The 15,847-nt window shown below is 37.3% G+C and overlaps 1 protein-coding gene across 1 annotated transcript in view; it reads right to left on the minus strand.

The window, feature by feature from the left end:
• Nucleotides 1-105: 105 nt before the first annotated feature.
• cacna1sb (calcium channel, voltage-dependent, L type, alpha 1S subunit, b) overlaps nt 106-15,847 on the minus strand; it is a 30,974-nt gene continuing 15,232 nt past the window's right edge. Inside the window, exons 18-45 of the mRNA XM_073867826.1 lie at nt 15,432-15,561; nt 15,298-15,357; nt 14,082-14,188; nt 13,831-13,918; nt 13,154-13,261; nt 13,003-13,055; nt 12,758-12,904; nt 12,223-12,424; nt 10,942-11,100; nt 10,583-10,693; nt 10,406-10,489; nt 9,857-9,904; nt 7,517-7,543; nt 7,307-7,432; nt 6,881-6,946; nt 6,666-6,757; nt 6,425-6,584; nt 5,887-6,014; nt 5,688-5,784; nt 5,489-5,591; nt 5,148-5,249; nt 4,791-4,918; nt 4,557-4,679; nt 4,240-4,463; nt 4,120-4,163; nt 3,946-4,031; nt 1,816-1,896; nt 106-1,696 (exon numbers count right to left, since the gene is read on the minus strand). Coding sequence (XP_073723927.1) covers nt 1,475-1,696; nt 1,816-1,896; nt 3,946-4,031; nt 4,120-4,163; nt 4,240-4,463; nt 4,557-4,679; nt 4,791-4,918; nt 5,148-5,249; nt 5,489-5,591; nt 5,688-5,784; nt 5,887-6,014; nt 6,425-6,584; nt 6,666-6,757; nt 6,881-6,946; nt 7,307-7,432; nt 7,517-7,543; nt 9,857-9,904; nt 10,406-10,489; nt 10,583-10,693; nt 10,942-11,100; nt 12,223-12,424; nt 12,758-12,904; nt 13,003-13,055; nt 13,154-13,261; nt 13,831-13,918; nt 14,082-14,188; nt 15,298-15,357; nt 15,432-15,561 — 3,106 coding nt within the window. The 3' untranslated portion in view covers nt 106-1,474. The remainder of the gene's footprint in view (nt 1,697-1,815; nt 1,897-3,945; nt 4,032-4,119; nt 4,164-4,239; nt 4,464-4,556; nt 4,680-4,790; nt 4,919-5,147; nt 5,250-5,488; nt 5,592-5,687; nt 5,785-5,886; nt 6,015-6,424; nt 6,585-6,665; nt 6,758-6,880; nt 6,947-7,306; nt 7,433-7,516; nt 7,544-9,856; nt 9,905-10,405; nt 10,490-10,582; nt 10,694-10,941; nt 11,101-12,222; nt 12,425-12,757; nt 12,905-13,002; nt 13,056-13,153; nt 13,262-13,830; nt 13,919-14,081; nt 14,189-15,297; nt 15,358-15,431; nt 15,562-15,847) is intronic.

Here is a 15,847-nt window from a genome sequence, read left to right on the forward strand (position 1 = left end):
AACACACAATGACTTAAGTGTAAGTTGTGTGTATGCAATGAAAATCAAACACGGATCAGATTTAACACAGAAAAACATTCAGCTTTAAGACTTCAGTCCATGGTATTACAGTTAATAGTCAAGTTTTTATTAAAATATACTTTAAAATGTGTATGATGCAGTTAATGAAGTCCAAATCTGAAGTGAGAGGACTTCGGTTACTATAAATAAAAAAGCACCTGTACTAACTGTATTTAGGATGTGATTATACAATATGTATTACTGCAATGTGCATTACAATGACAGGTCAAAGCAAGCATCACATATTTTCTACAACAAATGTGCCAAAAACTCCTCTAGGCTCTTATAATTAAAAATAAAATAAAGTCAGCACAGTGGGTAGCGCAAGTGTGCTAAAAAGTAAAAAAGCAGCTTACAGGGACACAGGTTCGAATCCGGCCTGCGTCACGGTCCTGATCCCATTCCCATAATCTCGGCATTCAATAAAACCAAAAGGCTAATTAAAGAAATACTTGAATAGAAACAAACGTTAACCCTTTGCATATTCCAGACAAAAACTGAACTTTTACCATATGGTACCCAGTGTGCATTTCTTTAGGAATTAAGGCTCAAGAATGTAAAATCTCCTAAATCAAAAACATGTAAATGAGCTCAATTAACAAATGAAATGCCACGTTTTAAAGATTAATGAAGGCTTTATCAGACCTTCTTTCCTCGTTGCTTTCAATAAAATGAGGATCAAAACTGCTAAATGTGTAAATGTAAAGTAAAATACAAATGAAGTGCTTTGCATGTGCTTGCTTTAACCCTTTCCCTGTGTATAAATTTTTCAATAGCATACATCATTAAAAAACTATTTTATTATGTGCAGGTATCAATTTATGTTATATGTATACAGGATTCCTCTTTAAAACTTCTCTTGTAAACAAGTCATAACGCTTCATTTCAAAACAAATAATGTGTCCAGTGAACATAAAATAACAGCTGTCAGCCATTTCACTTTTACATGTGCAGTTTAAACCATCGCTCTACCACAAGTACATGTAAAAACGCTTTCCTTCGGTGGCTCCAGATTACAAAAGAAGACATTTGTCTGTATTATATCCATCTCACTCAGCTGTCATGTTTACAGAACTGAAGTGTGATCACTTCAATGCAGGATGTCTGATATCTTCAGAATCACTTCCTGAATCAAACTGCCCATTCGAAAAAATACACAAAGTTCAGCACTATTGTGACAGTTGTTCATTTCTATGCATTTTACCACTTAGTGGAACAGAAATAGCATAGCAAAGATCAGACTATAAAGAAATAAACATTGTTATTTCTCAATGTGATCACTTTCTTTGAAAAAACATCTTTCAAAACAACCAACACTACCTGTTTATAGACTGTCAAGCAGGTGAACTTGAACAAGGGCAGAAAATTCAAAGAAAATTCATGATGCCACATAAATGATAATAACTTAAAATGTCTACACCGCACTAGTGTCTTCTCTGGGCTTGGCGCTGGGTGGAACTGGGATGGGACGACGTTTACGTTTCGGTGGATTGGGGCACTTCTCCTTTAGAATACCTTTAGCCAAACCTTCCATATCATCTAGGCCAATATTAATGGCTTCTGATAATTCCTTTCTAGTCACAGACACAAACTTTGGGTCGTCAGCCAAGGAATCTAGTCCACCACCTCGCAGTGCCTGTGGGATGATGGGAAAACACGAATAAATAGTTTTTTCTAAGATGTCTTTTCATTTAGCTTGAGAACATCGGTGTATTTTAGAAAGTTTAGATGTAGCCTGGTAAAAAACAAGTTTACCTCCTGAATAAGTTTGTTGGTGGCTGGCGAATCATCTGGACGATTCTCTGAAGTACCATAAGAGGGATTATAGGGGAATTGCTATAATGACACAAAGAGAAAAGTGAGAGAGGTTTTTAAAATGAGTTGTTGACACATCAATAAGTATTTGACACATCAGCATTTTTATCAGTAAGGGAATTTCTAAGTGGGCTTTGACACAAAATTTCCACCAGATGTAGCCATCAAGCCAAATATTGAATTCATACAAAGAAACCAGAACATTTAAGTATACAAGTTGAGTCATAATAAATAAAGTGAAATGACAGAGTGAAAAGTATTGAACACACTTTATTTAATACTTTGTTGGTGATTACAGCTTCTAGACGCATCTTGTATGGAGAGACAGGTCGTCTGCATTGTTCAGGAGTGATTCTGGCCCATTTAAATCTTGAAGGTTCCTTGGGCCTCTTTTATGAACTTTGAACTTCAGTTCTCTCCATAGATTTTCTATGGGATTTAGGTCAGGTGATTGACTGGCCCATTCAAGCAACTTGATTTTCTTTCTTTGAAACCACTTCATTGTTTCCTTGGCCTTTTGTTTGTCCACCCTCTTTTCATTTTCAGCTTTCTGGTGGATGGCAGCAGATTTTTATCCAGAATCTCCCGGTACATTTCTCCATTCATCCTGCCTTCAATAATATGAAGTCTGCCAGTACCCCTTGCTGAAAAGCAGCCCCAAACCATGATGCTTCCACCCCCAAACTTATCTGGTGGTATGGTGTTCTTGGGGTGGTGGGCAGTGCCATTTTTTCTTCAAACATGGTGTGTAGAATGACTGCCAAAAAGTTCAATTTTGCTTTCATCTGACCATACTATAGTCTCCCAATAATCCACAGGCTTCTCCAAATGCTCTTTTGCAAACTTTAACCGAGCCTCAACAAGCTTTTTGTTCAGCAATGGAGTCTTGCCTTGTGAGCGTGCATGGATGCCATGGCGGTTCAGGGCATTGCTTATAGTTTTCTTTGAAACAACAGTACCTGCTGATGCAAGGTCTTTCTGAAGTTCTGCCCGAGTGGTTCTCGGCTCTTGGAGAACTGTCCTACAGGGATCATACGTGGAGCACCTGATCATGGCCGGTTTATGGTGAAGTGATGCTCTTTCCATTTCCGGATAATGGCCCCCACAGTGCTCACAGGAACATGTAGCATTCTGGAAATGTGGCTATAACCATTCCCATCAAAATGCTTTTCAACAATAAGATTACAAAGATCTTGAGAGAGCTCTTTGTTTTTACCCATCATGAAGTCTTTTCTGTGTGCCTCCTGGGTAATGAGAAGCCTTTATAGGCCATCAATTAGGACTTAAGCAGCTGATATCAATTAGTACTGATAGGGGACAGGGTTTCTCTCTCAATACTGACAGATTTCAGGTGATATCCTGGCTTTCTTTGCCATTATTTATTATGACTCAACTTGTATACTTAAATGTTCTGATTTCTTTGTATAAATTCAATATTTGGCTTGATGGCTACATCTGGTGAAAATGTAGTGTCAATAACCCACTTAGAAACCCCTTACTGATAAATGGCAAATACTTATTTTCCCCGCTGTATCTGGTATATTTTTGAAAAGCTCAGATACAAAAGCTTTCACTTATTTTTGCACTTAGAGGGTTTTGAAGTTAAAGTCAAAATAGTTAAATACCAATGAATAGACTAAAATGACAAAATGGCATTTCAAATGCATAAGGAATAATTGACAACAGGCCGTTGAATTATTCGAAAATAATGCACACCCAATGTGTGCAATATTTTCAAATAATTTAAAGGACCGGAGTCAATTATTCCGCTTATACCACAGTTACCACAAACATTGCTATGGTGGTTATTTTAAGTCATTTGACAAGTCAGGTGTGCATCTTACGGAAACATAATCAATACCCATGGAACAATTCTTAACCAATCAGAATAAAGCATTCAAGAGGTCCATGCTATAATGACTTATAACATGTTCAAGGCCAATTAAATGACTGAACCTAAATATAAGAGCCTGATAAATAATGCTAATTCACAAGAAAACCTGTCTGAAGCACTAAGAAAGTTTTACATCAGAACCCTATATTGTATATATGTGTGACATCTGTCCATACCTGTGTGATATCTGTCCTCACAGTGTAATTCGACAGCCTTCCGTCATCAAAACCTGAAGCTCCGCCCCCATACGAACTAGAATCTCCTGTAGGTGAATGTTTGATTGGCTTAGACATCTTCAGCAATTCAATGTGACTGTCAAAGTAACAAATTCAACATAATATTACACTTACTTATGTCTTGAGACTCAGTCTCAAATGAAAACCCGGAGGAAATGCTAAAAACACCAACAAATAAGCATTAATCATTGTGAATTTGCATTGCGTACATTTTCCTTGTTATGAAATACTCACTCTTCAATGAAGTTGGCGTTGTTATTGGTGTTGCTTGTCATTGGCATGTTATCAGGGAAGAACTCAGTGTTCGGGAGGAAGACAGAGTGAGGGGGGGACTCGATGTCCTCCGGATGGGTCTCTGTAAAATGAAGGGGTCTCTGACTAGTCATATGCGTGGATAGGGGGCTGTTGGGCTCAGAGGCAAAGGGGTCAACATGAATTCCAAACAGACCTCCTGTCCGCTGCAGAGGATAAGTAAAATTATTAATAAGTTACACTCAAACACTCAGACTACTATCATTGCATGAGCTTTATAAAAATGCTTTACTGCCCACCCTGTAAATGCCCTCCTCTCCAGCCTCCATTGCACGGTCCATCTCATCCTCTGCGATCAGGTCACCTGAGATGGCCCTGTGCAATTCAGTTGCTGCCTCCTCCTCGATGCTGCGCAGACCTGCCTGTAAAACACACATGAAAAAAAACATGATGATGAGAAAATGATGACAACATTTTTATTTTTGGGTGAACTATCCCTTTAAGAAAGCTTTGGCATTTCCCATCAGGTTTACCTTAATCTCCGCAGCATTCTTTTTGGTTGGCCGGTAACCGTAGTATTCCTCCTGTCGCTGCATGAACTTGCGGAAGTGTTCCTGAAGGAGAAATGTGGCGTAGAATTTTCCAACGGTGACCTCGTCCTCTATAGCAGATAGTTCATGTCAAACCAACATCATCAACACAAGAAAGCATAATTTACTAGTTTGACTCATTTACATAAGAAGTTTATCTAAAGCATGTTACAGTGCATTCAAACTATACATTTTTATCAGTATGTGTGTTCCCTGAACCCATGACCCTTTGTGCTGCTTATGCAATGCTTTCCAATTGAGCTGCAGGAACACACTTTTATATCATGACAGCCATCTCACCTCCAATGGGAGGAATAACCTGGTCCAACAACTTCATACTGGTCCGTTTCCAGATCTTCTTGATAATGGCTCTCAATTCCTCATTAGCCTGCTCGAAGTTTCCTAACAATCCAATTGAACTCAATTTTACTTCTAGAGCACTTTTTACAATTTTGTATTTTTGCAAAGCAGATTTACTTTTTTTATACATATTAGTGTAAGCAGTTAAGACATTAAATAATATAAAAATATGAAAAAATACAGAATGGATGGTATTATAGCATTTTTTTTTCATAAAATCTACAAAGCCACCACAAGTTTTGACCAGGCAATTACATTCAGGTCCATCAACCAATACTCACCTTCAGTTTTGATCTTCAAAGCGGTTCTGACCAGTGCAAAGAGAGTAGCATTGAAGGTCACTGTTCCATCACTGTTCAGCGGCATGTTCATAGAAATCAGTCTCTGAGGTGAAAATTGACAAACAAACCTTGAAATCCACATTGAAATGGATGATTCAAGCAGATTATCCACATGGAGAAGTCCTATTATCTGCCTTACCTTACATGCAGAGCGATGAGGACAGAATTTCCCAAAACCCAACGGTGGCTGAAGCCTCCGCAAAAGAGTGACTACATCCAGATGTTTGATTCGTCCACTTTTGAAATATACAAAACGACATAACTCAATAGTTTATTACTGTAAAGCCCACAATGTTGAACAATGCTTGAGATCTGAAGAACGGTTTTCTTGTACTCACGTCGCTTCAGGATCGTACTCCGCCCAGATCTTCTTGAATTCATCCAGGTGATGCGGGCCGAGGATCGACCAATCACGAGTGAGGTAGTCAAAGTTGTCCATAATGACGGCCACAAACAAATTGATAATCTACACAAAACAATGAATAATGCTGATACATTACTGCATTCAAACCTGCTTAGCATTTAGTGACCAAACTGTGAATCGTAAAAAAAAAAGTACTGTACTTTTGCTGTAGTTATGCAGCTGTTGGCAGTAACTTACTGTAGATTTAAATGTATGTTATTTACTGGCAACAGTTTGTTCAAAGTTAAACGAACATTAAACAAGTCTTTGTCTTAACAGAATAAAAATATAAAATAACAGCTTCATGCAAAGTAAAGTTTGACGTTCATTTAACTTTGAAAAAACTGTTAAAAAACAGACATTTAAATCTACAGTAAGTTACTGGCAAACAGATACCAGTAATACTGTAATTTCTACAGACATTTTTAACAGTTTAAGCATGTTGGAGAAACACTAGCTTCACATCTGCTTACCAAAAATGCATTCAGCATGTAAAAGCTGAGGAAGTAGAAGACAGAAATGCTGGAGCCGCAGGTGTACTCTTCTCCAGGGCCAAAGTCTGATTTGGGGTCACAAAGTTTTCCATACATAGAGGCCAGCATGATCTTATGCCATCGCTCTCCAGTGGCCACACTGTCAACCCAAATATTGATCAGATAATCTAATACAGGCTCCTATTTTCATTTTCCTGCTATTCTTACATGTTCGGCTTACCGAAATAATAACAAAACAGCTTGCGGGAAGGTTTGAAAGTTGTTGTTGCGGTTAATCTCAGTACCATCGACCAGCGCAACTTTACCAAACATCTTCAGAGAGAGAGAGAGAGAGAGAAAGAGAGAGAGAGAGAGAGAAATAAGAAAAGAAAACAGAAACTGGAGAAACTACATTAAATTTCAACAATTGTGTGGAACCAGTAAGGTTCAGCTCACCTGCATCCCAATGACAGCATAGATGAAGAACAGCATTATAATGAGCAGAGCCACATGAGGCAGTGCCTGCATAAATCAACACATAATAATAGACTGTAAAATACTGTATGGATACACTGAAGTGAAGTCTGAAAATTATATGCTGAAAATTATCTTCAGAAAATGAGAATTGAACCCCTGACCATGCCATTGCTATTGCAATGCGATATCGGGTGAATTACAATATTAGCACATCCTAATCCAATTTTGAGATTAGGAGCATCAACGTTTGATTTTAATCTTTGACATAGCCTTCCTTAGTCCATATAAAGATCTCAAGGTTATTTCAAAAAATGTTCTTTACATTATGTACGATGATTTTAGAGCAGTAAATCACAAAAAAATGATTTTAGTTGGAATTGCACATGCAAGGTCACATCATCTGACCTGAAAGGATTTTATAAAGGTCCACAGAAGGTTCCTGATCCCCTCTGAACGATTGAGCAGTTTAATCAGACGCAGCACACGGAACAGACGGAAGAAGGTGATGGTAATTTTGACATTTTCTTCATCCTATAATTAAATAAAGAATTTAATAACATCTTAAATATTAAACAAGATATCATTTATTAACAAGGCAGATGAAGAATTACTTACAGCTATGGCTTGCATTGGGTTCACCTCCTGAAACACAAATAGACTCATTATTTTCATCAATGATAAGAGTCACTTTTTTGTATTTGCATTACATTATATATTAGTCACTATTTAACATTTGAAGTAGATCAAAAATTGTCTAAATGTTCAACTTTTATAAAAGCTTTTGGTCCACTTCAAATGTTGAAAAAATATGCAGCATGAGGTTAAAACTTGGTTTTGCAAGTCAATTCAACCTTCTTTTTAAAGTTTTGGCATAAAAAAGTTGACATATAAAATCAAGTTGAAATTGTTTTACTTATTTTTTTTAAAGGTGCATTGTGTAACTTTTAGAAGGATCTAAAGACAGGAATGCAATATAATATACATAACTATATTATCAGTGGTGTGTCTTTCATAATGAACTTTTATGGGTTTATTACCTTAGAATGAGGCGTAATTACCTACATACAGCGGGGTCCATAGATATGTATATAAAGGCTAGATGGCTCAAGGCGGAGTCCCTAACGGCATCACCTGGCGGCCATCTTACGACAGGGCGCTCGCTCACTCGTAGCATTGAGTTTAATGGTGCAGGTACTTTTAAATGACCATAACTTGCTCAATTTTCTACCGATTTTCAAACGGTTTGGGTTTTTACAAACGTTATTAACGTGGCTATAATTCTGGATGCTTTAACATGTTTCATGAATTTATTTTTTATTTTTAGTATAGGTATGCAGTGTCATAGGTACATCTTTGACGTTTATAACAAACCAAACCGTTTGAAAATCGGTAAAAAATTAAGCAAGTTATGGTCATTTAAAAGTACCTGCATCATTAAAACTCAATGCTACGAGTGAGCGAGCGCCCTGTCGTAAAAATGCCAAAATGCGGACGTTGCACTTAATTGGCCAGCAGCGCGGACGAGCCATCTAGCCTTTATATACATATCTATGGCGGGGTCCCCTTACATGGAAGTCGCCATTTTGTGCCGCCATTTTTCTACAGTAGCCCTAAATGGACAAACTGCTCTACAAAACGTGTTTTGTCACTACTGTATTTTATCTTAAGGGGGTCGCACACCGGCGGCGCAGCTCAGCAGCGCGACGCATCGAGTCGCGTCTATGACAACTCTGAGGTATCGTAAACCGGAAGTGGACATTAAATAGCACAAGCTTCGTCCGTCAGATAGTGTCTACTTCAAAATGCAAAATATACGTTAGCAGCCAATGTTAATCGTTATTGATTTGGGACAAATATGATGTTATTTAATGTTAAACTATGTGAGTGGCGCTCTGTGGCGCAACAGGGATTTGAGCAACATCCTGAATCGTAGCTGGGCGGCGCGGACAGGCGCCACCTATCTGCGCCGGTGTGCGTATACTCATAGAGAACAAGGTGTTTGAGTTTTTTAGAATGGCGCAGCGCTGAGCTGCACGTCCTGTGTGCGACCCCCTTTAAAAGACAACATGTTTGTCCTGTGGTGGTTACTGTAGTTTCTCTATGCGTTTCGGTGAACGGTGGACTAAAGCCCGATTTATAGTCGTGCATTAGCTCTACCCCGTAGGTTATCCGTAGCCTGTGTGTAGCTCTGCGTTGCTTGACATGCACCTCGCAAATTTTTTAACAGCGCGTCCTTTCTACGCAGACCGCAAGCGCTGTGATTGGTCCACCAGAACTGTTTATTTACTTCCATCATTGCTGGTCTTCTCAAATCATACACAAGTTGCTGTTTCTTCTTCGTTTGTGGGTTAACTTGCCAAGCTTCTTCTTCTTTGATGGTCGCGCTGCTATTGTGGTTACACGCGTGGATACTGCCTACCAGCGGTCTGCGCGTGTGTTTGCACGTCGACGCGGATGACGCAAAAGTATAAATGAAAACCGCAGAACCTACGCAATCGCAGCTACGCCGCAGGACCTACGCACAACTATAATGAGCCCTAAAGCCGTTGGTTGCAATTCACAATCTCACTGCTGGATGCCACTAAAATCTACACATTGCACCTTTAAGTTAAAGTAAAATGAAATATATGTTGATTTGACAAACATGCTGCAATTTTTTTAGTGTAGTGTATATAAACTATAAAGTTCTATAAAGTTCTTCACAACTTTAAAGCAAAATTGTTTAAAAAATAAATACTTTCCCTCATGCAATAAATGTAAATGACTTCACACCCCAAAAAACTTATACCCCTATACACTCTTTTACAAGTGCCACTGAAACAATTATTACCAATGCAGAACAAAATTCAAGACTATCAAACACTTTATTCATCCTCCTATCTATTCATCTTTCTATTCACAAATTTGAGTTGTAGTGCATGTGTGGACACAGCAGCCTCATGCACTGATATTTACAGCACAACCGTGAAGACACCACAGTCCTCCACTGGACTCCAATGCAGTCTGAGGAAAACAGAGGATGGTTACATAAAACAGTGATATGACTGATGCAACAGTACATGAATAAATGTAGTGCATGAGAGAAATGGGATATAAAGAAAGACAAACATAGCACATCAAGTGGTTATTAACAGCATACAGATGACAAAAAGTGCCTCAAATCATTCTTGGTGATGTGCAGCAGTGTGTATTAAACAGCTATGTAAACATGTGAAGTGAATGATACTAATATCAAGACTTGACACATTTATTAACATGGGTGAAATGAATCATGTCTGGCCGCTGGTTGATTGGATGAGATATACAGTCACTAGGCGCGAGCCGATGAAATAAGTACCTCCTGCGTACTAATGCTGTTATTGAATGCCTGCTGCCCTCTTTGCTTCATGTATTGCTAAATACAGGTTTAGAATACAAGCCATTGTTGGTCACCATTTGAAATGCTTGTGGTTTTGTAATGAGATTTACAAGCTTTGTGAAGAACCGCTTTGTCATCATACTCACATCCAACTCGCTGAGGACCACGTCAACGATACTGCCGATCACAATGATAAAATCAAACACGTTCCAAGGATCTCCGAAATAACCCTTAATAGACCAACATTATAAATGCATATTACAGGAACAGGTGAATTCGAGTTATGATTTACTGGAGTTTCAGAATAAGTGAAGAAGAAGTACCTTTGCTTTAAATGCAACGAGTTTGACCAACATCTCGGCGGTGAAGAGGACGGTAAAGATGAGATTGAGAGTGTCAGAGAGTTTGGTAATATACTCGGCCTGGTTGCAGTGCTAAATGAGTGAGAGAAGACAAAGTCACAACAGTGAGTAATGGATGAACTACAGCATGAAATTGCAACAAGGGTGAAAAAACTGTACACTTTGCTATCACATAAAACCAAAGTTTTCTTTAACTTTTATCTTTTATTTTTACCCAAGTACATTACCATTTCCATTACCAAAAAGACAACCATTTCTTTTAATATTTTATTGGTTTGTAAATAAACCGGACTTAACCTTAAACTTTATGTGCTGTTTACCTGCATTCCAAGACACAGTGTGTTGAGCATGATGAGGAAGAACATGAGATACTCAAAGTAACAGGAGGTTACAAAGTACCAGACTCGGTACTGGTGTGGGTTTTTTGGGATGTAGCACTTGAGGGGTCGTGCCTTCAGTGCATACTGCACACATTGACGCTGGTAAGGGGCGAGAGGACACAAGACAAACATTATGACATCATGGGAATACAGGACGTCATTTTGCATGCATATTATCTAGTAGATTATTGGCTGCACTGACGAGTAAACCAATTTTTGCTTGATCTCAGGATAACATTTGTGACCAAATGAAAATATGAATTATTTAAAGGTGCAGTGTGAAAATTTTAGCGGCATCTAGTGGTGAAGTTGAAAATTGCTACCAACGGCTTAATCCACTGCTCACCCCTCGCTTTTGAAACACAGAGAAGCTACGGTAGCCGCCACCGGACAGACATGTCATAGTCGGAGACAATTTAGTAAAAAAAATTGTCCGTTTAGGGCTTCTGTAGAAAAATGGCGGCACAAAATGGCGACTTCCATGTAAGGGGACCCTCGGTGTATGTAGATAAAAATGTCTCGTTCTAAGGTAATAAAAACATAACGGTTCATTATGAAAAGTCTTTATACACCCCTGATAATATAGTCTTGTATAATACTTTGCATTTCTGTCAAGAGATCCTTCAAAAAATTACACACTGCACCTTTAAGTGCACAAAACAGATACAAATCAGATGCATACAGAAAATCTGTTTGTTTGCACAAAAATTCTAGACTGCCTAGATTCAATATATAAATGAGAACCTGAGCCGGGTGCATAAAAATAGCTGGTAAGTTAAGACTGTCTCTTAAGTTTGACCAACTAGCAATTAGTTTGGGCTAATCGGTTTTACTTTTTTAATTAAAATGAGATTCATGTACATTTTCATGTAGACTCAAAACATTGATGACTAACTTGTAGGACTAGTCTAATCAATTTATGCAACCAGCCACTGAGAACATCCAGCTTGATCTTGTGAGAATTCGTACATATTTTACGAGTTGGCTAATTCGTATGAATTCATACAAAGTTAATTGTGCAAAAACGTACCATTCTCATAAAAAAAAAAAAAAAACTAAACCAAACCCCTAAGCCTGCCCCTAACCACAACGGCCCAGGGGTCAATGCAAATCATACAAAAACGTACAAATGTGGTCGTATGAGTTAATACGAATTAGCCAACTTGTAAAATATGTAAAATTTCCGTGAGATAGTTGGAACATCCATCTTTTGCTGGTTACCTGGTTTTTGTCCAGCTCACAGTCTTTGTACTCCTCCTCTCCTTGTTCTTGGAAAGTGACGATGACAAAGCCCACAAAAATGTTCATCATAAAGAAGGCGATGATGATTATGTAGATGACGAAGAATATGGAGATGCCCACTCGGTTATTGAACACAGGGCCTGAGTTCACTGAATCCGAGTCTATGGCCGTATACAGGAGTTCTGTTAAAGAAGAGTAGAGGAAATTTGGGATTGGTATTTGTTACTTATCTTAGATTTTGTCATTTAAATCGTATTAACACTAACAATTTTATGAGGCTATTGTGTGCATATGAATATTAATAAATTGTAAAAATTAGTTCATAAAGGTCTTAAAAAAAATTTATGTTATATTTTTACAGTCAAAATTGTTTAGATTTTTTACTATAATATAAAGGTAACAGTTGGCTTATTACTGAGAATTAATATAAATACAAATGAATATAAATGTGATGAAGCTCTCTATTAGAATTATTGGATTGAAACATCTAAACGCAAGATTTTCACAGACTTACTCTGGCCAGCCCTCAAATGTGGAGATGGTGAAGAGCGCCAGCATGCCGTTCAGCACATTGTCAAAGTTGAAGTTGTTGTTGACCCACTTTCTCTCATGAATCTCCATGTCATGGAGAGAGCTCTGCACATGCTTAATAAATGTTCCTCTGAGAACAACCAAGAACAAGTTTTGCTTAGCTTTTCATCAATCCAGACCAGCTACACAAGCAGAAAGTAGCGCAGAAATGTGGGCAGAAATACTTACTGACAGTCAATTTCTGTGTTTTGCAAGGGATCTGTGCATGAGTATAATTTGCCCTGCAGAGATAGGATAAAGTAACACAATCATCAGTACCGCCTCCATTTAAAAATAAAATAGTAATATATGTACATTGTACGATTTGGTGTTGTCTTACCTTAAAAAGCTGAACGCCTATGCAGCCAAACATGAAGTTTAAGAGCAAGGTGACCAGGACGATATTACCAATGGTCTTTACGGCCACGAACATACACTGGACAACATGCTGGAAAGTGGAATGTGAGTAAACAGTATTTAGTGCCTAAATGGGATTGTGATTTAAAGTCCTGCCTATGTGCATAGAAAGACTTTTTTTTTTATTTAATTTTATTTATATAGCGGTTTTCACAATTGTTTGTTTCAAAGCAGCTTTACATGAATAGATGCAGAAAAAACAGAAAAATTGTTAGACAACATAAGCAGCAGAATACAGTGGCTAAGATTAAACCATACTAGTGAGCGTAGTAATAATGTAACACATAGAAGAGAGTGCTAAGTTAAGCCAATGTCATCTGACTCCCCAGAGGTTGAAAAACCCCCCTAGGAGAAACCCCCCAGGGGAAAAAGTCCTAGGAGGGAAAAACCTTGAGAGAAAGCCAGACATAGCTAATTCTATAGAGGATACTATATAAAACATACTGTTATACAATATTAGTAATATTGTATAAAATTATAGACTGTCTTATTAAAGAACTGAATTGGGGGAAGTAAACTGATTCCAAATCTAAATTCAAATGCCTCAGATCAAAGCACCTGTCGCTTTTCAATAAGTTAAGGTGCAGTAGACATACAAACCTTCAATCCTTTGGCTCTGTTGATGGCCCTTAAAGGTCTGAGGACCCTCAACACCCTGAGAATCTTCACCACAGAAATGGTACTAGATCTGCACATACAAACAAATGCTTTATCATTTCTAGTCAATTTTAAAGTAAACATTTTTGAAATGCATGTAAGTTTTAATATTACGTGTTTGAACCTATGCCAAATATTGCCTATGCCAAAGCATGAAAATTATTGTTTCTTTATTCAAAATATATTCTACTTACTCCATTCCCATAGATAAGAGTGATACGGCCACAACAATGAGGTCCAGAATATTGAAAGAGTTTCGGCAGAATGAGCCTTCATGCAGGAAAGCTCCATAAACTGTCATCTGAAAATACACAACATGTCATGGCTGCATGAAAGGTCAAGCAGACAAAACTGTATGTATATTTATAAATTATTTAAATGTGTTCCTGTAGCTCATTGTGTTAGTAAGTGTCTTTGAATTAAAATGTTTATATAAATATAAATGAATATAAAGTGAATCTGGGTGATTCTCACGAAACCATTGAAACACCACGGCACTAATGATTTTAGCTTTAAAATGTGTAATATAGTAACATTAAAAAGCATCAGAATTAACACAATACTGTGTTCTACCTTGCACAATTTGTGATTTCAACATAAGAATTTATAATTGGAAATTTTATCTCATTTCTGCTGAAATTCTCATTACCGCAATGTGTCCGGCTGTGTTTGAACATGCGTTATGTTGTAATTTAATCAAATTAACACAAAAATATTATGATAAAAATAAATGGATGTTTTGCTAGACTACTTTAGATGACAGAAAAAATATTTACTGAATATTCATGTATAATAATAATGAAGAAAAATTTGGAAAATGATGTGTCCATGCCTGATGTTCTCATCCTCCGCAACACTTTTTGAGAACAGTTTAAGCACACATACAGAATTTTAATAAAGTTTGATTTTGAGTGACCAAGCACATGGACCAGTTACTTCAAGATGGCTACCAGGTAAGATCATTTTTTTACAGTTAATTTGAAATATTGTCTTGTCAGAATGCTTACACGACATTTTGATTATCATTACCGCAACAGATGCTTATTAAATGTTAATTTAATTAATAGAAGCATAATACTTTGATTTTAAATGCATGTGCAGAATCTCCAAATTATGTTCTTTCAGGTTTGTCATGTCATTTTGAAAATATGTCAGTGTTGATGTTTTCTGACTGTTGCGGTAATGAGATTTTTTAGGACTATTTTTTTAAATTATGTTACAAAAAGTGTTAAATGATAAGTAAAAGTTTTTAAATTAATGTTCCCATTTACTCCAGACTTTGTTTTTCAATGTCTGGTGGGAAAAAAGGTAAATTTAAGCAATTTTTACATTTTCATGCTTGACATTTTTAAAACCAAGTTTTCGTGAGAATCACCAATCTACTGTATATGAAGATGACAAGTGTGTTACCTTCAGCACAATCTCAATGGTGAACACGGTCGTAAAGACAATATCAGCATAAGCCAAGACCTGTGAAATCAATGATTTTTATGATCTGATCATTTATGATTAAATTCAGTCTTAGATCTGTGAAGGTTTGGTACCTTGTTTCTGAATGAACGGGGGTCGATGGGGTCTTCAGCTGCCAGAGAGATACTACTGAGGAGGATGAAGAGGAGAATGATGTTGGTGAAGGTGGTGTGGTTAATGACCCTGTGGCAGAATTTCCGTAACCTTGAGCAAACACATTTTCAGTTACTAACTTATAGGAGTAAATTACTTACTGACATTTTGGGATGGTTTTAAAAATTCCCAGAAGAAAAATTTCCCTTTCGTAGCTCAAGAGATTTTATGAATTTCTTAGTTATGTTTCATTTAAGTTTCAACTTGATCTTCTTAAATTGCTTAGGAGAAATAAAAATAGAAACAAATGAAACAAAAGTTAAAATACATCAGCTGTAAAATGAATGTAGATTATACAGGTAAAGGTATCTGGATTTGAATCAATTTGATGAGAAGT

Source organism: Misgurnus anguillicaudatus, chromosome 5, assembly GCF_027580225.2.
Source record: "Misgurnus anguillicaudatus chromosome 5, ASM2758022v2, whole genome shotgun sequence".
NCBI classification, from domain to species: domain Eukaryota; kingdom Metazoa; phylum Chordata; class Actinopteri; order Cypriniformes; family Cobitidae; genus Misgurnus; species Misgurnus anguillicaudatus.